At 40.0% G+C, this 24,274-nt stretch overlaps 2 protein-coding genes across 3 annotated transcripts; both read right to left on the bottom strand.

Moving 5' to 3' along the window:
- Positions 1-284: 284 nt before the first annotated feature.
- On the bottom strand, positions 285-12,551 carry brd2b (bromodomain containing 2b). 2 transcript variants are annotated; one of them, XM_029451817.1, is made up of 12 exons: positions 12,426-12,551; positions 8,154-8,442; positions 7,774-7,911; positions 6,692-6,836; positions 6,428-6,588; positions 5,583-6,077; positions 5,239-5,367; positions 4,831-5,076; positions 4,483-4,736; positions 3,976-4,292; positions 2,251-2,385; positions 285-2,054 (listed from the first exon to the last, which is right to left on the bottom strand). In XM_029451817.1, the coding sequence occupies exons 1-12, from the start codon at positions 12,455-12,457 to the stop codon at positions 1,927-1,929; spliced, it is 2,469 nt and encodes an 822-aa protein (XP_029307677.1). In that variant the 5' UTR covers positions 12,458-12,551; the 3' UTR covers positions 285-1,926. The 2 variants fall into 2 exon arrangements, with proteins under 2 accessions (XP_029307677.1, XP_029307678.1); XM_029451818.1 differs by lacking the exons at positions 8,154-8,442; positions 12,426-12,551 and having other exon boundaries at positions 7,762-7,899.
- A 1,595-nt stretch (positions 12,552-14,146) lies between these two features.
- Positions 14,147-22,613, bottom strand: tap1 (transporter 1, ATP-binding cassette, sub-family B (MDR/TAP)). The gene is made up of 13 exons (XM_029452446.1): positions 22,464-22,613; positions 21,560-21,892; positions 20,420-20,645; positions 20,089-20,203; positions 19,543-19,673; positions 19,166-19,371; positions 18,747-18,944; positions 18,208-18,336; positions 17,896-18,090; positions 17,608-17,781; positions 16,559-16,718; positions 15,282-15,418; positions 14,147-15,188 (listed from the first exon to the last, which is right to left on the bottom strand). Exons 2-13 carry the CDS (start codon positions 21,878-21,880, stop codon positions 14,958-14,960), a joined length of 2,223 nt encoding a protein of 740 aa, XP_029308306.1. The 5' UTR covers positions 21,881-21,892; positions 22,464-22,613; the 3' UTR covers positions 14,147-14,957.
- Positions 22,614-24,274: the final 1,661 nt, after the last annotated feature.

Raw genomic sequence — 24,274 nt, 5'->3', positions numbered from 1 at the left:
TTTCAGTGTATAGCAGTCAAATAGTTAATAGTTTTTTTAATGTGTGCTCCTGAATTCCATTAATGCTCAGTGTCAGATTTAAAGCAAGTTGTCTTCATCTTAATTATTCTGCTGAGATTTTCTTTTCCCCCCCCCAATTAAATCACTTTTGAGAAGAAAAAAATAAAACTCAGAGGTATCGTATCGTCTGCTGGTTTTGTATGACCAACAGTTAAAACAATTGAAAAAAAAATCCAAATTAAATATTTAAAAATAAGAGCAAAATAAAATAGCAAAACTCAAACTTCTTTCTACAGAAGAGAATATTTTAATAAACACACTTTGTCAAATGAAAGGTATGCTTCTGAGAGGCAACAACCTGCTTGACCAGAGGCAGCGATGCTCATGTGAACTCTCTTCAGTAAACAACTAAGACAGTTAACTGGAATGAGAAATAACAGCATGTAAAAAAAGGAAACAAGATAAAAGGAAAGAAAGACTGAACAGCAGAAATACAATAGTTTGTGCAACAGCAAATACAGTTTAAGTATATACAAGCATATATTCTTTCACTGAACATTCAACAACAGCTTCAACTATGCATGGGGCTATGAGGACTTTGTCTCTTTAAGGGAAACCATTTGTTTCAGTAAGTGTCGAGCAGCGGAAAGATTTCTTTTAGAAACCGTCACCGAGTTTCTAAAGTGCTACGGATGTCTTCAAGAAAACAGGAATGCAACACGTCACGTGTTCAGGAGATTAATGTGGAAATCAGAAACCTGCACTAAAACCTGATAACATTCAGAAGCCTGTGTTCAGCTCTTAAGGAAATATATGCACACTTCAATTACGGTTTGATATAATGAAGAGCAATGTCGAGAACAAGATCAGTAAAAGAGCTGGATTTCAAAATACTGAAGACAGAATCAACGCGTGTCATAAGACCAGTCGTCAGTCTTAAAAGTGGCTGGTGGACTTTCAGCAGAATAGTGCAGCCATCGAATCAATACAAACTGAATAAGAGTATGTTACGTAATTGCAAACTTTGTAATTACAGTACGTTATGCCATTTCTGTACTGTCCTATAAACTCACTTTGTTTTCAAAAAAACATGAACCACGTGCTGTAAAAACAGAGTGCAGCATAAACCTCAATGTCAACATGAGATTTATCTGCAAGAAACGTGTGTGTGTGTGTGTGCGTGCTTGCGTAAACATTAAAGAGGAATGATTCAGAACCAAATTCTAATTTTTCACCTGAAGATGGCAGATACCACAGGTTAGCTCCTGTGAACATGAGAAGGAATCTTAGAGCTCCTTAATAATATATTATTTTCCCAAATAATTTAAGTGTTATTAACAATCTGGATGATTAAGGCTGAGTTTGGGGGGGGAGGGGGGGGGAGGGTCGATCTAAAAATTAAGTGTGGCAGAAGGCCAGATGTTAGAAAAGCAAGGCTTGAGACCAAAAAGGTTGCTGGTTCAAATTCCAGTAACGTCTGAGGAAATGTCGGTGAAGAAAACAAATAAATAAACACTCTTCCATTCCCTCACCACAGAGGACACTGCGCGAGGCCAGCCAAAGCAGATTTGGAGTAAGGCCCGTCTTTTCACATCCTTTTTTATTTTTTTTTATTGTTGTTTATTTTCTTTTTTTATTACTCCTCTTCCCTCTGGGGGATCACCATAAAATTCTTCTTTATAAAAGAAACATAAATTTGTACAAGTATTTACAAAGGGGGAAACCAAGGCATTTAGTGTCTGGGCTCTACGATCATCCACAGAGACGTCGTTCCTCATCCCTCAGTCCCACATTCAAAACCACTCGGAGTGTCTTTCGCCATGGTGTCTAATATCTCGGCCCACTACTGTTTCAGGGTGTGTTGCGTCCTGGGCCAGCCCAAGTCCCTGAGTTATTAGTGTTTTCTGTTAGCCAGTGCTAAGGATCTCAACCAGAGTCTGAGTCACTGGTGTCTGAGGACGAGGAGGAGGAGGAGGAAGATGAGTCGGAGCTGGAGCTGCTGCCGCTGAGGCGCGAGGGCTGAGCGTTGGTCTCGACAGCGCTGGGCTTCTCCGCTGAGGACAGAACAACAAGTGAAGAGTAAATAAATAAATAAAGAAGTAGAGATGAAAAGAAGAAGAGCTATTAATGTACCCTGCAAAATATCTTACGAAAGACTAAACTAAAATGAGGCAAAAGATTAACATCTAAATGCACGTGTGGTGTGCCTGAGAAGACATGCACATACACAATATGGATACGTGGGCTCACCTTTAGGTTTCGTGGGCTTCTTGACAGAATTGAGTTGCCCACTGACATCTTGCAGCCTCTTCTCCAGCTCCCTCCTCTTCTCCAGAGTCAGCTCCTCTTTAGACTTGCCAACACCGCCTTTCTTTCCCGCTGCACCTGAAAAGATGACAAAGTTGTTACAGACCTGAGATCGTTGGAACAAAGGTTTTCTCCCTGGAATTTCTGGAGGTCGCTGTGGGTCAAATTCAAATCAAAAGATTAGTAACGGGATGCAACCCGTGTGCTTGTGTAATGGCACACGAAAGAGCTGTACCTTCATTCTGCCGTTTGGCTTCCTGAGTAGAAGACTTTTTCGTCTAGCTGTTGCAAAAAAATAGTTGCCCGTCCAATTTACCATCCTAGTACAGCGAGTTGGATTTAATAAAGCTTACAGAACATCGTTTTTAGTGTAGGTAGTCATTTGGGAAATGTAGCTTTGCGGCGTGACCCTACATTACACACACACACACACACACTACCATGACATGTCATTGATTAAATGCTTCGTGCATCAAGCACTGTGATGACATAATGTACACACTAATTTAGCAAATTCATAATCAACTTTCCACATCAGTGTATTGACCTTGAGGTGCTTATTCAGCAGTGTGTATTCAGGAGGAAAACTAGCCCTTCAGGCACAGAGACACACGGGAGGGGAGAGATGAATAAAAGATGCGAGTACGATACCGACGTCAAGCGCATTAACTGGCTGAGAAAACACCGTTGCGTGCCTGTCAATGTGGAGTAACACTATGGTTACATTTGGATTTCTTTTGTAAATCCAGTCAGGGAAAAATCGAGAATTGTTATCAAAGTGCAGACTTAATCCTTTGCATATAACTAAAAAGCAGTCAGACCTGCCACTTCACCAAGCCGCCGCATGTCCTTCCTTGCCTGCTACCTTTTTAGCCTGGATTTTGTTTTGTTTCATGTTCTTTATTGTGTTCAGCACTTCATTTGATGTGCGAGTTGTGCTATAAAAATAAAGCTTATGGATTGAATTGTTCCCCTCGTCCTTTACTATGTTGATGGTTCTACTCAATGTCCGATTTAATGTTAATTATATGTTGTTATTGTTTTTAAGGATTGCCCGGATTAGTATGTTTTGTTTTGTATTAATGCTACTACGAGTGTCGCTTGCTGTACTTTTTAACTTTTCGTCCTCTGTTCAGCTGCTTCATGTTCACGTCTGCCACCTCCCGTTATAATTCATCATCAACAGCTGTCCAGGGTACAACAGTTGGAAGTTTGCCTTTTAGCTTATACTGGCTTATTAACCGTGATGTTGATCAATGTTGCCAATATGGCATCATTTTGAATTTGAGGCAGACGAAAGAGGAGAGTCGAAAAACATAGACGAGGTTTTATTATCTCCAATTGTGAGCGACTGCTCATTCAAGAGCGACACCCGTTGGTGACTTACAGCTGTACCTCACAAAGCTGAGTCGCATCGATGCTTGAGGGTGAGGACACTGAGCCGCTAACCAATCACAGAGGAATTCATTTAGGCTGCAAAAAGTCTGCACCCAAATTAATTTCTGCCCCCACAGTTGGCCTAAAAGTCAGCGGCATCAAGTGTATTGAATTACTGTCCCGGTAAAACATGCTAGAAACGCATGATGCTAATAACTTGTCAAAGCTACACACAAGACATTATTCAAAACAATAATATTCAGTTTTCTGATATGTGGACATTTCATTTACCTTGTTCACCGTAAGGCTTGCGGGGTTTCTTCCTCAGACAGGTCATGACGTAGCGCTCCAGCTCTTTCAGTGTCGACGGCTTGAGTGTTTCAAAGTCGATCTCAATCTCCTCGGGGTTGGTGTCCCTCAGTGAAGGCTCCCTGGACTGAATGATGTGGACCACGCGACCCAGCTTCTCCCCCGGAAGCTTGTTGATGTCGAGGCTCAGCTGGCGCTTCTCGTCGTATGACATGGGCACAAACTCCTCCTCTTCCTCGGAGTCGTAGTGCGGAAGCATGGACGTGGGCGGTGGGGGGTAGAAGGGCTTCTTTGTGGACCTGCAGAAGCAAGAGGAAGCGATACGGTCAGGACAAAAGCCCATTGTTAGAAGCGGCCTGATATTCTAAATAAGTCATTAGAAGATACGAGATGATGTTTGTTATCGTCAAGCTTTACAAACTCTTTGATGTGAAGATGAGATACGGTTGGGTGGCTATTTGTTCGGTGAGTCAATATTTAACTACTAACTTGCTATTCTTGTTACTCTTCTTCCCCTGGCTCTTCTTGGGCTGCGAGACACCTGCTCTGGCAGATTTGGTTTTCAGGATCTTGCCGGGCAGTTTCCATTCTTCGGAGTCAGCTCTGCTTCTAACAGCTCGACTTCGCTTCTCCAGCTTCTTCTTTTTCTTCTTCTCCTTTTTGTCCTTCTTCTCTTTCTTCTTCTTGGCCTTGACAATGGGACCTTGGGAGAGGGCAGCCAGCTGCTCGTGCATGGCTTTGAGCTGTTTAGAAAATGACAGTAAATTATTCTACAGTAAATACTTTGTTTGCACACGAAACATGTCGCGATAAATAAATAGTACAGTGACGACTTACCTGTGTGCACACCTGGTCCTGCAACTCAGCCAAGCGATGTGCTCGCTCTTCTTCGCTGTCGGAGTTGCGGCTGCTCTCGCTCTCTTCGCTCTCACTGCTGGGCTCGCTCTCGGAGTTGGAGGAAGATGAGGACGAGGAGGAGGAAGAAGAGGACGACGAGGATGATGGATGGCCACTCATTGACATGGCTGAGTGATCCATGTGGGGTTGGTCTGGCATCTTGGCAAATCGGAACTCAAAAACATCCTGGGGCACAAAAAACAAAGCCCAAAATAAAATTTAAAAAGATCAATATAACGGGAGTAAACAACTAATAATTAACGGTCACAGAAAAAGAGTTTCCTCACAATCTGCTGCGCTTTCATTTCAGTCTCATTATTTGAAAAGTAGAATCGGACAGACTCTCACCTGCAGCTTCCGTGCCATGCCCACAACATCGTGGTCAGGGGGGTTGTACTTGTAGCAGTTTGAGAACATGAGTCTGACATCGCTAGCAAACTGTTGAGCCTCCCTGTACTCACGGCAGTCCATCTTCCTCTGATGAAGAAGAGACAGAAGAGGACCATTTTAAATCTTCAGTTTGAATATTTCTTACTACAATTTACAATACATTGGTTATTCTTATGTATACGGCTGTTCTTTAAGTCTGCAACCAGTTTGTTTTGTGCTGCTGCCTGGTCAGTGCCTCTAGAAAAACAGATTTAGAATCTCAACGAGTCTTTTACAAGTAGAAAAGCATATATATAATTCACCTTGATGGAGTTGAGGTCCATGGGACACTTAATGATATCATGATAGTCATGAAGTCCCAGTGCAGCTGCGTCCACAGGGGTGTAGAAAGGCCAGGCGTATGCAGCGTGTTTCTTTGACAACATGTCCTTCAGCAGCCCACTGCAGTACCTCAGCTGAGGGCTTAGCTTGCCCTTCTTCGAGGGCTGAGCCTGGACGGAATCAGGCAAATCCTTCTTTGGGGGTTTAATGGGGCGTCCGCTGCCCACTCTGCGTCCACTGCCTGCCATCATTGGCTGGAGCAGGACGGGACCTCCAGCGCTCCTGACCAGACCCATTCCGGGGGGGGTCTCCAAGCTCATGCCTCCCATGGAGATGGTGTGCATTGAGGTGTCGTGGACCTGGCCCCCGTGGCCTCCTTTCCCCAAGCCCACCATGTGCGTTGCTCCCGACATGCCCACAGTCAAGCCCATGGTGGAGGGGGTGGTGGTGTCTGCCTTACGTTTCACACCTTTTTTCTAGAAGAAGAAGAAGAAACAAAAGGTTGGAAATCAATTCAATCTCAATATTGTGGTTTTAATGCATCATTATAATGATTGGAATTCAAAAAATTATTCTTACAACAAAAGTGCTGAATATATCTTTGCAATGTTTCTTGCATGAGACACTTTAAATCTGTAACACTTCTGCCTTTTAAAGATACCTACTGTACATATTTCAGGACCCCACCCAAGACATTTGCATTATTTTAGACATATTAATTGAATATGCTAAACACTCACTTACTGGTCTTGTATAGACAGCCAGTTCAGACATTTCTCCCCCAATTGTGCCAATTATCATTATCAGTATTGAGTTTTTGTTGTACCTTGGTTGTGGGCTGCGTAAGAGGCAGGCTCATGATGTTGGCAGGAGGGAGGCTTTTGGTCAGCACAGTCTGGGGAGAGTTGGCCAGCATGGAGTCCCCAGTGTCCGAGGAAGAAGGGGAGTAGGCCGACTGGGACACTGCCGGCACCTGCTGAGCCCTCGCTGGTGTCGAGAGAAAAATATCCAACGTTAGTAATAAAATTCAGCTTAAAGAATGACAGGTGAAAAAAAGAAGTTATGTTTAAACAGTTGGTCACTAGCTCACAGTTTGATTTGCGACCTCTTCCCCTGCTGTTCTTGCTTCGAGGAGCTGGAGGAGGCAGCTCAACTTCTTCCTCGGGCATCTGGGCCACCTTTTGGAGGAAGATCTTCTCCAAGGGCTGTGCCATCAGCACAATGTCGTCTGTCGGCTACCCAAGAAAACAAACTAAAAACATTAGCACACTCTTAAGAAGCCATAACAGTAAACAAATACTATTCTTGGGACAGAATTGTTATTTTTATTTTTTTTAAATCAGGTGTTTTAATGATGAATTATTCATGTGTAGACAAATAAAAACGTCACAAATGCTTGGAACTTATTTCTGGTGTTTGTGATTGCTTCTGATATTTTACAAATGAAATGAATAACAAAAGTTTGTAAAAAGTGATGAATGAAACTGAGGATGAAGAAATGATCTTTGGAATCAACCCAAGATGGATTCTCTACAACTACCACTTAAGACACCTGAATCTCTGTCAAAGTCCAAGTGAAGAAAGAACTATCACTGTAATCTGTTGCAGGATCGTTGGAAGCATCTCTGGTGTGCAACCGACGGTAATGGATCTTCACTATCTTTAGAGGTTTCTCAACAGTTCAATGCTGCAGTCATTCGTATCCTTGTCAACTCGACATTTTCATTTTCTCTCTTGCCTAACAAGTTATGCTGTAGCACATGTACAGTTTATGCAGGTTGGCACAGTTTATGTTTATATAGGACTGCATCCCAGACAAGTTTCTGTTTACAAAGTGTTGGATGACCTTTTTCTCATGGGAAATAATTAAGAGGTATAAAATTGCCTCGTCTCAAAATGTTAACAAAGTCCCGAGGTCTGCTCCTGGGCCTGGCTCAGCAGAACAAACTAAAAGGTTTTCTTAGGTCAGTTAAAACAACAGACTAGGATATGTTAAACGTTAGTACAAGTCTACAAGTGCCTTGAGTCGTTATATTATCACTGCTGTGACTCCACCTGATATGTAATCGAAAGAGTGGTGTCATCTTATTAAGGAAACAGTAAAAGCAAAAAAACTAATTAAATAACAAAAACATGATGGATAAAGATTTGTGTTTTTACCTTTTAACCTACCTTGTTGTAGATGTAGCAGTTGGTGAACATTGTGTTGAAGTCCTGTATGCACTCACTTGCACTGCGATAGAAGTTGTTCTCCAGACGCTTTTTGATGGTCCCCATGTCCATGGGTTGTTTGATAATTTTATGGTAATCCTAAAAAAGAAAAGGCAGCATGATAGAGAAATTAAACAAATGAAGATTATATATTTTTATAACAACAACAACATGACTTAGGGAGCATGTTGAACTTAAATTAACTAAATCTAACGGCAGGAGCATCGAGTAGGGCCTTTTTGCTTCAACATTTGAGCCGAGGCACCACAATGAGTTGCATAAAAATAAATAACGCTCAACTAAATTAAAGTGAAAGTAGAAAGTGAAAGCATCTCTCTCACCGGTAGGTTAAGCCTGTAGGCATCAACAGGCTCGTGGAAAGGCCAGGCAAATTGATGCCTCCACAGGGACTTCATCAGTGTCCTCTGGAGAAACTGCAGCTGGTTGGTCATGCGGCTTGGCCGGCTGAGATCCTTCACTGGGGGCTGTGGTGGGACAGGAGGACCCTGGGGCATAGTGTGCTGCAGAGACGGGCTCTCAAAGTCCTCGTACAGCAGGGAGGGCTTGCGAATGCGTTTGCCCGAACTACTGTGTTGCTCCATCCCGCCACTGGACAACCCGACCAGAGAGCTGGAGGGGAAGAGACACAAAAGGAGGATGGGAAAAAGATCACTTAAATTGATAATAAATAAATAAAAGATCTGCAGGAACTGAAATGCTACCTCGCAATAAAAAGCTAGAATGAAAGTACAAACTACATATCACTTCTTTACACTATAGATTATTAAAAAAGGAGAACAATGAACATATTTGTGAGGAAGGACAAGGACACAACAGGTCCAAAGACAGAGAGAGATTCCTGCTAGTGAAAGAAATAAGTTGTGCTGTATAAGCTTTGCCACCCTTATTGATGCAGCCATTGATTCACTGATCTGCTACCCACTCATGCGCTCATAGAAAATCCGCTTATGTCAAAAAAGTGCAGCCAGTACATGCTTCATCCACATGAACCATGACAAATTAAACTATGGCTCTGCGAACTGTCATTTGGAAACTAGGATTCTATCAATAGGCTGCTACTTTTAGCACAGGCATGGGAACCACCATTGCATGGCTCCTCACCGGCTAAAATAAAACAATTATTCACTAGTAATAAGGCTGGGTGATAAGTGCCCAATATCTATAGGATATATTATCACATTTGGCTCCACATAAATGCAGTTAAACTGGTTTTTCTTATTACTTTGGCCCATTAATACATTATGAATCATGGGGAAAATGATCAGATTTAGCACAGTAATATTTCAAATAAAGCATTAACTAGTCAGCTTACATCTTTATCACTCCTTGAAACTCTCCATGCTCAATGATATGGTTTTATTCTAAACAGAGAATTTTACAGTATTAAAAAAAACAAAACAAAATTAATGAGACTTATTTTCTTCTTTTTTTAATATAATTTGCCACAAAATAGTAATGATAACACACATAAAAATAACACTAATGAATAATTAAATAATGAATAACCACATTACATTAATACTTCAAATGTGCTTATTAAAAATAGGGCCTAACAATTGGGTTCAAATCCCAACTCTGCTCTTTTGTGTATGACACTTTTTAGCTCTGGTTTTCTACTATTTACAAAGAAATTAATGTCAGGGATACTCAAACTGAAGCACTGTGGCCTCAAAATTAGAGTTGGTCCCTGGGCAGTACAGCTGCTCAGTACTCCTACAGTTACCATTATGAATTGGTTGAATTGAAAAAGATATATTTCCCAATAGGAATCAATGGAGTCAAGAAAGAACAAGATCATGGGTACAATCAGCTGAAATGGGTTTTCCCAGACGGGTGGCTGGCGTCTCCCTTGGAGATAGGGTGAGAAGCTCAGCCATCCGTGAGAGACTCGGAGTAGAGCCGCTGCTCCTTTACGTTGAAAGGAGCCAGTTGAGGTGGTTCGGGCATCTAGTAAGGATGCCACCTGGGTGCCTCCCTAGGGAGGTGTTCCAGGCACGTCCAGCTGGGAGGAGACCCCGGGGAAGACCCAGGCCTCGGTGGAGAGATTATATCTCCTCACTGGCCTGGGAACGCCTCAGGATCCCCCAGTCGGAGCTGGCGGATGTGCCCCCGCGACCCGACCCCGGATAAGCGGTAGACGATGGATGGATGGGATGGATGGATATTTCCCCAATAGGAATCAATGGAGTCAAGTGAAAGCAAATAAATACTTTAGAGATTTCAGAATGCTCTACTACGCACATGAATCTTCAATTTTGGCTGTGGTTCAACACAACTACATGGACCATGTTCTATATAGAACAAAGAAGCCATTCCATCTGTGAAGTCAGATGTGGCCACCATGCCACCATAAACCCCATCATCCCTGTTTCACCTCATTCTAAGCAGAGCACATGGACCAGATTTAGAAAAAGAGAAATCTCACCCCAGAGTTCAGGACACACACTTGCCCCACTGACACACAAACTGTGGCAAAGCCTGTGAGCTGATGTTCTACATCAGTCAGAATACCAGCAACACAAAGAACGGCTGCACCGCAATAGCATTTAAAAAAAACATTAGCCATTGTGTACTGAATACATTCAAATATAAACGTCCAGTCAAACATATTTGAAACCACTTATTTGAGCTGTTCAGGAAGTATTGTAACTGAAACAATAGTGACTTAAAAGATGTTTTGTGATATTTTACTGGAAAGCCCTAGATGATATTACACCTGTAACAAAAAACGCACTATAACTGTCTTTTTGTCATTGTTTTTCTTTTTATGGGTATTAGTGGTTAAAATATTTTCTGGTGCACCTGTGTTCTACAAAGTAAAGGATATGTTAAATACAAAATTAAGGATTTAGTGAAACTGAAGACAAAAACAGCCAGACACAGACGTCAGTTCAGCAGAGAGAAAAAGGTTGTTACTCTTCAAAATGATTGTTTTACAACAAAAGTTTTATTTTTGAGACACAGAACTCACTAATGTGGCTTAAACACAATCAAAAAGTGTCAACATGATGATGGCAAAGCTTTTGACACACACACAATGCATGCTTTGTGTTGTAAACATTTGCAATAACTAAAAAACTTTCTGAGAAATTATGCTCCCATGGTAATTAACCTGAGAGGCCTTTTTAAAGTCCTTTACCTTTATGTTTGCTAGCTTTGGTCAGGGTGTTGGAGGTTAAAATAAGTTGAGAAGGAACTCCCATGGTAAAGACACAACATTGATTTCCTCCTTTAAGGTGGCATTATTATACTACACTGTATAAGATTGAGCAAATGTAATGTTACTTTTAAGTTGTTAGTATATCTATGTCCATGTAAACAGCACTGTGACAAGAGCTTCTCCAATCGGATTTGAAATTAAATAATCTCATATATTCAGGTAAGGACAACTGAAGCTCATCGAGTTATTCTTTTATTTATCCAAGTGAAGACTGACCTGTAGTAAAGGTTTTCCTCTATGGTTATGAATATAAAGATTATGTTCAATAAAATATAGTCATACACTTTTTCAAAATTTAAAAAAATGCAGTCTATTGCATCATGTTAGGATAACTGTGATACTTGAATCCTACCGTTTCTTTAATATATCATCTAGGCTACTGTTTTATTATTAAATAATAAACACTTGTACAGCTGCAGGTGACTAATGTGTCTTTGTTTTATCAACCTGCATTGCATCAACTTCTCATTCTACTAAAATGCATTAGTTCTTACACAATAGAGCAAACAAAGCATATTTTAAATCTTTCAAAAACAAAGAAAAAAGTCAAACGCTTGGATTTATAATCAAACAGCTGGTGATCGCGTGGTTCGGACGCCCCGCCCTCACTGTTTGTAAACACTGTCTCACAATGACAGTAACGAATGACTGACAGCGATTTCATGTCAAAAGCCAGAATACGAAATCTTTACTGAACGTTAGTGCTTTAGAAAGGGTCAAACTGTTAATCCGTCAATCGATCCTCCTCATGTCGCCACATCATAAAGACGTGTGTGCACTGGCACAGGACCTATGAAGCTAAGCTAACAGCTAACGTCACCAGACTATAACACTGCCTGACAAATCAGTTCATAGAGGGCTGCTAGATTTATATTAGCCTATGCTGTGTACAGTTAGCATACAGTACACGGTTTTTAATACACGTTAGTGATTTTGTGAGATAGTGACATGAGCTGTGGGATTAGCGTTAGCAGGGTGCCTGGGCGATGAATGACCCGACTGACAGAAAGCCGGCGGGGAACCTGCCGGTGGGGCTGCAGCTGTCATTTGCCTTCCCTTATGCCAGCTCACTAGAGAAGCTAAAAGCTATAAGAAAGGGCTTCACGTAAAGTGTCTACACATTTAGCTGTACATGTTGTATTATCTACAAAAGATAATCTGCAGTAAAAGCTAGCTAAATCAGGCAGTGCACTAAAACAACCGTTGGCTGACAAGCTAGCGTTGTTATCGAGAGGCTAACGGTAACTAACGTAGCAACCGTTATATGCTGACATTTAACGCTAACGTTAGTCCATATTTACAAGCACTGCAAAGCCATTTAAATATATTCAGTTCATGTAGGTATCGATAAAAAAACTACTGCAGGCTTTACCTGTCGTGATGCAGGTTGACAGCCGCTTCCATTGGGCTAAAGGCGGAGTGTTATTACAATCCAATTTTTCCACCACTGTTGACTGACGCTGCACTTCCACCGAAACACCACTAAACAACCCCGCAATGAAATGGCGACTTATCGCTTCCGCTTGACCCTATATAAACCCTCCGCGTGGCAGTGTGGCGTATTTCCTGTCACGTTCAGGGTGATTATGCGTTCTTATTGGCTGTAACCAGACGTCAGTCAAACTGATCACACGCGCAGCACCACCCTGGCTGGTACGTCTTGTAGGATACTCTTGTTAAATTTGAACCGTATAAACACAATGGTAGCGTTGAATTCTCTTCAGTTTTTAGATTTTGGATTTGAAGTGTTAACAATTACGGGTTCCTCTTTTCGATCAACGTCCTTCTGTATGCAGGGAATGGTGTTATGATTTTTTGCTTTAGACAGGGTCAGGTGCATACCCAAAAACAGAAATATAAATAAAATGTAAGGGTTAGGGTATTTTTGGGAGAATCATCTTTGGTATTGGTGAGTCCATAAACCATGTCCTTTTGAGATAAAAGTTTTAAGTGAAATAATCTTTGAGAAAGTGAATCATGTAGCATCAAGCCATAAAGCTTCAAAATACATACGTTGTAAAATAACTTATCAGTAGTATTAGTATTATCACAAAATAAAGTATTATTGTTGGCTACATGCCATTTGATATTTTAAATAAGATTTAGGAGTTTAGTGAATAAATGAAATATCTTGTTTTATGGTGTTATGAATGCGTTTATGTCATCTGCAGTATCTGGGCTGCTGATGCAGGTCCTCTCTGCCTTATAAAACCTCTTATAAAACTTACATAGGTGGTAACTGTATTTTGATGGGCATTATGAAAAGAAAATGATTTTGGCCTCGAGTATATGTGTGGACAATCGGTCGGCTGGACATGCTTTTACGTGGTATGCTGATAGACAAATATGGACTTTATTAACCCAGAAACGATGGAGCTTGATCCAATTTCAGGCTCTGAAACTGTGAAAGTCTATATTTGAAGCAACACTTTTCAAAATCTGCCACCATGAACATCCACAGCCTTTTTAGCCTTGCATCACAATTTTTTATTAAAAAATGTAGGATTAGCTATCAAGAAATATAACTAGGCACTTTCCTTGGTGCCAGACACAACATTTAAAGGTGTACTCATGTGACTTATTAATGCACCTCCATAAAGCTGCGGGACTCACAAGATTCAGTTTCCTGTGTTTTAATTCCTATTGCTCAAGTGCAAAACATGCTGGAGCCTACAATTCCCATAACTAAATAGCATCTTGAATTAGACTCTCTGGTAAATGCCTACATCCATCAAACGCCACACTTCCAGTATATAATTATAATTATTTCTATTACAAATGTTGAGTTTCAAGCCCAAACCGAGATTCCCCTCTATTGTAATATGTTATCCTGTATGTGCAGTTTTATCCATAAATGTGCAATTTGTTATTATATGTGCAATATTTATCATATATGTGTAATTCTATTATACTTTACGTTGTCAGTTTTTAGTATTTATCATGCATGCAATATAATCATGTTATGTTTACATATTCAACGTATTATTTTTACTCCTGATAGCATTTATTTAGTACATTTGTGAGATGGTTGCAATGTAATTTTGTTTTGCCGTACACTTGCCTTGTGAATAGTATAAATGACAATAAATCATCTTGAATCAAACTTTGGAAAACTCCATTTAATTGCAAGCAAAATCCAACACTTGAACAGTGACATGACGAGAGCCCCAAATTGCTGCTTCCAGGACAAGGAATGTAAAAAATAAATTACATTCACATTGCACAAATATTATTTTTTCAGAAATTAAAACATTTACACTGGGTAACCCTGACTAAAAGCATTGATATTTTAAAGCCAAAACTTAAAAAAATAAACTTACTAACAGGTTTAAAAATGTACATAAGTAAAGAATCATAAAAAATAAAACAGACAAATATGAAAAATGTATACAAGCACTATATTTCACCCCCATTGGCATATTGGAGCTGCTTGGGCGATATGATGGAAAGTATACCATGGGATGATTAAAATGTTTTTTAGTGCCTAGTGCGCTGAGTGGTTACAGAGCATACCATATAACTACAACGTCCAGTCACACCCCTCTCTCGCCCCCATTTTTATCTGTTATCTGTCAAATACAGGCAAAAAAAAATCTGATTTTTGCAACAATGTGATGTCAAATTTGGTCATTTTCCACAGAATTACTTGTTACGATAAACTTCAATATCACAATGTAAATTGCAATATACTGGAACAAGAGAAGGACATTTAAAGTACAACTTCACCTACTTCCAAGGTGCATGAAGAAGGAAAGTATTCTTAATAGGCAAAAAAACCTCACATAACACTTGTAGTATGAAGTGTGGTCTCACAATGAAGTTGTTATTTATAGGACAAGTATAGCTGGAGTTTTGACTCGATTGCTTCTCTGACTTGAGGGCAACACCCCGCCGCCTGCGGGGATCAGTTTGCATCATTCCTCTCCACTTCTTGACCGCGAAAGCCCATATTCTGCTTTTTCACCAGTTCAGCATAAAGACCGCCTTTCTTCAACAGCTCATCATGAGCGCCCTCCTCCTTTAGCATACCGTTGTCGAGGACAAATATATGATTGGCCTTTTCTACAACACTCATCCTGTTGGATATCAACAGCACGGAGCAGTTGTTGATTTGGTTTAGCAAAGCTTGGTTCACCTGTCGAGCACAATTATGACTTGGTGTTACATGTAGAAAACAGGAGTAAACTATGAGGACAATTTAAGAAACTCAGAAGAAGAGTTTTCCTACCTGATATTCATTCTCTGTGTCCAAGTCACTGGTGGCGTTGTCCAGTATGAGGATTTTAGGACGTTTGATTAAAGCTCTGGCAATGGCAATGCGTTGCTTCTGGCCTCCAGACACCTGGCTTCCCTTCTCCCCGACATCTGTCCAACACAAGGACGTACCGTTATTGTGTTTATGTACATCTCTGGGGGACCGTGCGTTGTTTTTGTATTAGGAAAGACCACAAGGCCAAAGTACTGTTGGTTACGAGAGCACTTCAAGGGGACATGTTATTCTAATTTTCAGGTTCATACTTCTACTAGAACATCTTTACACGCTTTAATGACCAAAATACATATTATTTTTTATCCTACTGTCTGTCTGAACTTTTAAGCCCCCCCTCCCGAAAGCTGCTGATTGGCTTGCGAGAAAAATTGCAACGGTAGTTCTCAAACAGTGGGTGGAGATACTCAAATGGGGGGGGGGGCAGAATATTCTAACGAGCTTGTGACATAGGAAGGGGAGCCAAATCTGAATGGCTTGTTAAATCCCAGGTTTTCTTTTTAGCGAGTCAGCGCGCAATAAAACTGACTGAGTTGTCTTATTTCACAGTTTGTGGGTTGACACTCCTGACAACCAGATGTACAGTCTGTGCACAAGCACAAACAAAAGTGAGTTTGTAAATGATGTAAATGACCCCTTTAATTAAATCCACCGGCCCTTTCACTACTGTCAGCAGGGTTTCTGCAGGGTCCATTCAATTAAATTCAAGACCTTTTTACTGCCACATAGAATACTATTCAATATCCGTTTCATAACATCATAAAAGCCAAAGTGTGAAAGTATGATGGAAAACCAGTAGGGACAATATGGCAGTTATTTACTTCAATAATAGAAAATAGATGGATGTGTTAACCTACTGAAAATTATAAATGCATTTCAGCTCATTTAAGTTTTTGCTCAAACTTGAGACGGGGAGCTTCTTAGCTACTTTAGCTGGCAGTAATGATATTGAGGTCTTTTGTAAATTAAATTAAAGAAACATTTTTTAAATACCATTTAAGCTCTTTTTTGAGGTAACTAAATGATATGGTTTTTAATATCTGCAGATACCCTGACAGATAGCCTGAAAAAAAAACTGTTTTCCCATTACTAAGAAATGAACTATTACAGGCATCCATCCTATCATTGTGTAAACATATATTACATTAAATAAAAAAATCCAGGAAGTAACAAGAACCCATGTGATTAAACCCCACTTCCCCCCCCCCCCCGCAATGAATTGGGTTTGTGGGTCGAACCTGTGTCATATCCACTTGGCAGCTTCATGATGAACTCGTGAGCACTAGCCATCTCGGCAGCCTTGTGCATCTCCTCATCAGAGGCATCCTTGTTGCCGTACTTGATGTTCTCCCTCACAGAGCGAGCAAACAGCAGACAATCTTGGCTCACCACAGCAATCTAGAAGCAAATAGGATGCGGAGGAAACGTCAGTGGCCGTGTAACTGTCACAGAATGGTTTACAATGACCACAGTGCGAGTCAGTGTTCTTACAATATTCCTGTGACAAAGATAACACAGGAGCAAAGGAGTGAATGTAAAGCTCCATTTGTGAGTAGAAACTTTCCTTGAACTGTGTTTCACCCTCTTTATATCATCATCATTGTACAGCTCTGGGCTACTTTAATTTCATTTTCATTTCGTTGTATGGTCTAAGATGTATTTGTCATCTTGAATTTTAGTCAATTTGTGTGGTTCAATGACTTGTTAGACCCTGTAGGGTTTCAGCACCCAGGCTGTGGTGTATTATGTGTGTATGTCTAAATAAAGACTTAAGCTTCTTGAGAGTTCTGCAAACCACCCTAAACATCCCAACAGAAAGGTCCCGAAAGGCTAAATAGCTCCATGCAGTCTTTATTGTTGTGTTTACATAGGGATATAAGGATATATAAATGAAAACTTTGAGGAAATGCTGCTTTTCATGGTGAAATACATACTGTATCTCTCAGTGATATAAATGAGAAATGTTCTGGCATCAAGAGATCAACTGATGAGCAAAGCACTAAGAGGTTTGTGAGCCGTTTAATGGCTAAAAGTAATTTAATGCATCTTTAAAGGTGCCCTTTAAAAACAAAAGTTATGTTAACTTTCGGTGGTTTTCATTCCAGACGTGCTCGTGCACAATCCAAACAACCATTCATAGAAACATTGCTCCATAGTGCTACTCGTGGTTAAACCTCATCAAGGTACCTTTAAACGTCCTATTATTACGCTCACTGCAAGTCAAATTAGACAATGTCAGCAAAAGTATTCAAATACAAAATGGAAAAAACGTCTCGTTCCAACCCACCTTGTCATGTAAGTACTGGTCTTTGTAGCTTTGCAGTGGTTTCCCATCCAGTAGGATCTCCCCAGCTTGGGGCTGGTAAAACCTCTCCAGCAGCTTGACGCAGGTGGACTTCCCTGATCTGTTAAGCCCCACAAGGGCAGTGACTTGGCCTGGCTTTATCTCCAGAGACACGTCCTGGTAGAAGAGAGGGATATATGGTGAATTGGTTTAAGCGTTGTTTGCAGTATGTAGTTGTATTTAACTTAACATAAAATAATAAATGCACGGGAGATAAACATACAGACATACCTTGAGCACAAGATTGCTTTCGTCCGTCGTGGCAGAATAGGAAAATTTTACTTTTTTGAATTCAATATGTCCCTTGAGATTTTTGGGGGCCAAAGTGCCCTTTGGGGGTAATTTGGGTTTGCGATCCAAATACTCAAAGATCTTCTCAGAGGCACCAATTGCCTTCCTCACAGCTGGGTAATAATGCATGACAGCCTGGAAGGGAGGTGCAACAGAACAATCAGCCACATGTAATTCAGCATTAGCGGAAACAAGTGCAATGACATAATACTTTATTCAAGTGTATTCCCTTTATCTTAGCCTGTGGCTCACCTCAATACAAGATGCAAACTTCAGCTCATACATTATGAATGACACCAAGTCTCCACTGCTAATGCCCCCTCTGGTCACCAGAGTCCCTCCGTAGTACAGAATGCACACCTTTAGGGTCAAGGTGGTCATCTGGGAGAACATAAACAATGGTTTACACATTAAATGAACAGAGTTAAATAATAGTTCAATAATGATTCACAGCACTTTAATGAAGATGCAGATCATTTTAAAATCACTGGCCCTGGTGCAAATATCTGAACTAATTGAGGTTTAAAGTATATTACTCTCTGTTTCTGTTTGACTTAATGCCCAACTTTAAAAAACGTTTAATTTCTGTATTTTATTACATATTATAGCAGGAAACAACTGAGGATAATAAACACATCTTGAGGCTTTACAAATGTCCTGTCAGCAACCTCTAGATGACATTGTAGACACTACATGCATATTATGCAGTATTAACCCCCACTGACTCGCAGACAAACTTAATAAAAAAGAAAATAATTGCACACATTAACCCAGATCAGTAGTCAACTCACGCTGTTAGTCCAGATAGAGGTTGCATAGCCTACTGCTTCCTTTTTGTTGAGAGCGTAAGTGTCCTCCAGCTGCAGTCTGTACCTCTCCGTCTCACCATCCTCGTTGGCAAAACTCCTCACCGTCTTCATGCAGGAGAAGGTTTCTGTGGCCACCTGGTTGGCCTTAGCCAGTGACTCCTGAACCTTTACAGCAATGGTCTGAAACATGGATAATTAAAAAGTCCCATTATTCTCTCTCTGTGTAACCCCTGAGGGAAGTATACAGTGTGTCTCTACAGCTGTTAGATGCTGTTAATGCTTTATAAGATGAATCATTTGTTTTTGTATGAAAAATGACTTAATCGTTCAGTCGATTTTACAAACAAATCGTTGCAGCTCTACTTTAAAGAATACGGGACATTTAGGGAAGTCCTCTTCACCTGGTAGAAGTGTCCAGTGAGCGTGGGGATGACCCAGAGGATGGGCAGTGCCATGCAATTAAGCAGGGACATTTTCCATGACTGGCTGAACATGAAGTATATGTTGAAGACAATACGCGCCGTGTACCACATCACAAGACTTAGTTTCTCACTCAGTGCCTCACTCATATCGTTGGTATCCGTGGTAACGCGGGACACCAGTTCACCTGAGAAAAGATTTGTACGTCAGCCTTGTCAAAGGAATTTCACCAGCAAACTTTGTCAAGTATAAATATTAGGAAATTTAAAACAATAAGGAAACTAAGCTTGGCATGTGTGTACCAGTGAAAGGAAAAATAAGTTAAGCTATTGTACACAATACTTGATGCATGATTTACCTGTTTTAGTGTCATCAAAGAAAGCGATCTCCTGTTTCAGCACAGCCTGGAAGACGGCTCCCTGCACTGAGGTGTGTATGCAGCTCATGGTGACGTTGTACAGGAGGTCACATACAAACTCAAGCACAGCACTGAAACATACGACACAGGACACATTACAGTGTTAAGTAACAAAATAAAACTACTTTAAACCTCTAATTAAACATTTTAAACGGAATAAATCATAATAATTAGCATAAAATTTTTTATCATTATCTAAAATCCTCCATTGTTGGGTCAGTTTTATGTATTTTCATCTGCATAAATTGTAATTCTGCTTGAAAAATATAAAGAAAAGCAAATAAAAATGTAACAAAGTCGAAATGAAATCTAAAACTAAACGTTTTGTCAGATAGAAGTTTTGCTTCTCAGCTAAATTACGACCTGAAGCAATATCTTTGCTAATAAATAATAGAGAAGATAAACATTTGAAGATACGATTTTCAGATATTATACGAACTTAGATCCGGTAATGCTTTAACTACTTTGTTACGAAGGTTACATTACCTGACAAAAGTCACAAGTGCCATGATTCTGATGGCCTCTGTGAATGCATCAGATGTTTCTTCACTTATGATCCAGTCAGCCGCACGACCAATGTACTTCGGGATTGCCATCTCACCTGAGGTCAGAAGTGCACATCATCAACAATCTAAAATACATTGAGCGTAGTCATTCCAAGCTTCACAATGCTCTTAATTAACACGAAAGACTTTAAAATGTTAAAATGGCTCATTTCCCTTGCAGGACATAACTCCGAAACTTCGCAGTTCGCATGAGAACACAACATAGAACGACGACATGCACTTTTTTTAAATTAAGGTGTCGTCTCACTTACAATAAGAAGAGAGAACCACGAGTAACAGCACAAAAACAAAGTTCCATAGATAGGGCCGCATGTATCCCATCAGCCTCTTCAGAGGGGTCTGGGTGTCTTTGGGCTTCTCAGCGGGCGTCTTGGTCAACAGAGATGAGATGCTTCGACCCAGGAAGAGAAAAAGAGATGACACATATCGACTCCAGTAGAGCCACGCCACCACCGTCACAACATAACCCTGTAACACCTGCAAAACAAATCACAGGTTTAATACGCAAATACGGAAAAATATAACATGAAATAAATCTCTTAAAGCTTCAGATGATTCTGACAAAAGCAAAAACAACAACATGTCTAAAATGGGGGATTTCTCATTCTCCTCAGACTGGTTTGGTTTTGGTTTCAGTCTTGTTTCTGTTCCAGGCGCAACAACTTCATCACATAAAAATAAATAACCATAACAAGTTTTTAAAATCTTGCTGTGCAAGTTATAAAATCTGATAAATGTGATATATATTTCAATAAAGTGAGTTGATTCAACTTCTTTCAATAACAAAACAACATTGTTGTGCAGCAGGATGGCTTGTAACAGTGGGGGAAGGGATCAGATCCTTTAGTTAAGTAATGTAAAGGTCCGTACAAACCTTACAGAAGCGTTAACGGCAAAATATACATTAAGTATGAAAAGCGAAAGTACTTGTTAATCAGAAGAATGTTAAGTGTTAAATTGTAAAGTATTTTATTATTACTATTGATTTTTAATGCTGTCGCTGTATGTGGAGCTAATTTATTCATCCATAACTACGCACTTTATTTTATAAGATCACAGTTTTTGTATGTAACATCTTGATCTGCAAAGTAACTAGTAACTATAGATATAACTATGTTTGTTTATCATTTCATTTACAAGTTTAGTTTTTTTCTTTAGGTACATAAGTCCTTAGCTGCTGATCTGGAAGTCTAGCATCTTAGATTTGTCTACCAACACATGAACACAATCTATTGTTAGGGAGCCACAATGCATCATGGGCCCTGCTCTAGATCTGTCACGCCCACAGTAACATTAGGTGTTAAGAAAAATGCCTGCTATTATATTGATGTGATCCATCCTGCAACAAAATGTGGTTTCAAACATATCAGAATAAAAACACAGCCACGCACCCTTTCCCAGGAGTGCCACCCCCACAGATTCTCCATGATAGACTGCTCTAGCGCCCAGAGAAGAGTGGTGTACACAGGGAAGTGGAAGCAAAGGACCCCTACGCTCTGTAGCCCCTCAAAGCTCCTCATCCATGGCAGGCTTCCAGAGGAGTTAAGAGTGAGGAGGGCGAGGAAGCAAGCCCTGACCAACCCTCCTCCCCACAGGGTGATGAACGGGTGGGAGATGAGGAGAGGGGAGAGCTGGGCCAAGCGGATGGCGTGCACAACACACACATCCAGGCACACGAAGAGCAGGGGGGAGAAGTAGCTCATTTTCTGCATGATGCGCAGGTTCTGCAAATAAAAGTGACAGGGTCAGTGACAATATCCATGTTTTATATGTGTGTGGCTTCTGTTAGTGGGCAGAATCATGTATCATTGGCCAATTACGTGAGTGCACATACAGTGGAGTGGAGGAGTTTGACTCAATGTATTTGCACAGAAATAGACATCACAGCTACACACAAGGACAACAGAGTTGAATAAGTAAACATGCTACAAGACAGTAAGACAACAGGAGGTATTGGATTTGGCAGTATATACAGCGTCCTTGTATTCATATTGAAAGTGAAGAACAACTCATGAAGGACATATGCTTTCAGTTTGCAGCAGATCGTGTTCCACTTTAAGTTACTTTCATTTTCATCTACACAGTTGATTTCTTTGAAACAGTTTTGAATTAACCCCAAGACAAACCCACCCACAGAAACACCAAATAAATGGTACAACGCTCAAAAATACAATACTACCATGCAGTATAATGAAGTCAACGTGGAACTTATACTAACTGACATCAAATACAGTAGGCTACCGTTAGCTTGCTAATTTTAGCTAGTAGCATTACAGTTGTTTAAATCCAACTTACAATTCCTTTCGAGAAACCAAGTTTGATGTGGCGGTATGATGTTGGTCTGAGAACTTAAACCGACTCCGATATTTTCCCTAACAGATTTAACGTAAGTAATCCCCAACCGGCTGCTTGTTCAACCGGCGACTACGGCGACCCAGCAACAACTCTCAAACTGAAACTGAAAGTAACTATTTATACTGTTACAACGGAAAGCCCCATCTGCCACAATGGCGGACAAACACTAACGAAGGAGAAAAAAACCACATGTTTTGTTTATGTTATACCGTATTTGTCCCAAGCCATGCTTTCCTAAACTTTATTCATAAAAGCAACGATAATATGTGTTGCATGCATAGCCTACAGTATAATGGTGATATGATATGTCCTGCCGTAAACATGGACTGCAGCGACACCATGTGGCGAGACGGTGGAACTGTTATAGCTTTATAACCTCTCAGTCCTGGAACATTTCCATTACAATGTGTAAATAACACAGGTATACATGTACAATGGAATAACTTATTTAATTCCTTATATTAATGAGTTTAGGAATTACAGTTGCATTTTAAGTGTCTTTATTTGTCTATTTGTCTTCTTTTGTTTACGATGTTTTTGCTGCCTTGATGCAAAAAAAAGTCATTTTAATATGATAATAAAGATTTGAACTGCACAGTACAAAAGTTGCATTAATTGATGTCCCAATTTCTTTTGTTTTAACAAAGATTTATTTATTGCAATCATCCTGTTTTGTCTTTGTAATTAGACATATCTACTCTATATTTATATGATATATTACATATTGATTTAGTTTTAAATGAGAATAGGTGTATAAATCCCTTAAATGCAAGCTTATTATAGTAGCATATAAAGTGGGATAGTTTTGTTTATATGTGTTGCTGTTAGCCTCGCTTGCATTCCTTGGACATTTGTCATCAAGACATGGTAAAATCAGTAATAAATTATAGTAGGCTATATAGTAAGTATAGTGCTCTATTTTTATTCCTTTACAAATGTGCAATTAATTAAATTACTTTAAAAAAAACAATTGACAGACAATGAACCTGAGACCTGTGCTGCCCCTGAGGCTGTGTGTCTCAGAATAGTGGCCTGCTTTGCCCGGTTGGTTATTCTTCCCTTGTGTTGCAACCTATTAGGACAACTGAGGGAATGAAACCCCCAGCAGAAACTTTGAACTCCCTGATAGCTTCCTTCCTTCCCCCTGCTTTCATGTCGAGAAGGATGGGATGAGCAAAGCTATATATGTTCTTATAGTTTTAAGCTCCCTGTTTGAAACCACCCATAAATCATTTAATGGTTTCTTTCATGTGGATTTTAAAAACACAATTTACATTTCTGACGGTTTAATTCTAAGAGGAAAGCTTATTTTATTTACATAGCTTATTTCTAATTCCAGACAGATGGACAATTAATACCAACATGTAAAGCAGCAATGTGTTCTTGCCTGTTTCCTGCCGCATTAATCACATCACACCCATCCAGATCTATCTTGTGACCCTTGAGTTAACATTAAAATGCTGCAATATGGATGCATCAATATTAACAATATTATATGTCAATCACAGGGGGCATTATTCTATATAAGTAAGTGTACTTTAAATACTTTGCATACATTTAGCCGATAATACTACTGTACTTTTGCGTGAGTAAAGCATTTTGAATGCAGCTCTTTTACTTTATTTTTTACTGTATCAATACTTTTACTTGAGTGAAACATATGGATAGCCACCCCTGCTGATAATAGTATAACGTTGACAGCAGCAGTTCTGCATGATGGGTACTTTTTATTGTGATACTTTAAGAATATT

This window comes from Cottoperca gobio, chromosome 16, assembly GCF_900634415.1.
Source record: "Cottoperca gobio chromosome 16, fCotGob3.1, whole genome shotgun sequence".
NCBI lineage: Eukaryota > Metazoa > Chordata > Actinopteri > Perciformes > Bovichtidae > Cottoperca > Cottoperca gobio.
The sequence above is the reverse complement of the archived record's forward strand: the minus strand, read 5'-3'. Positions and strand labels throughout refer to the sequence as shown.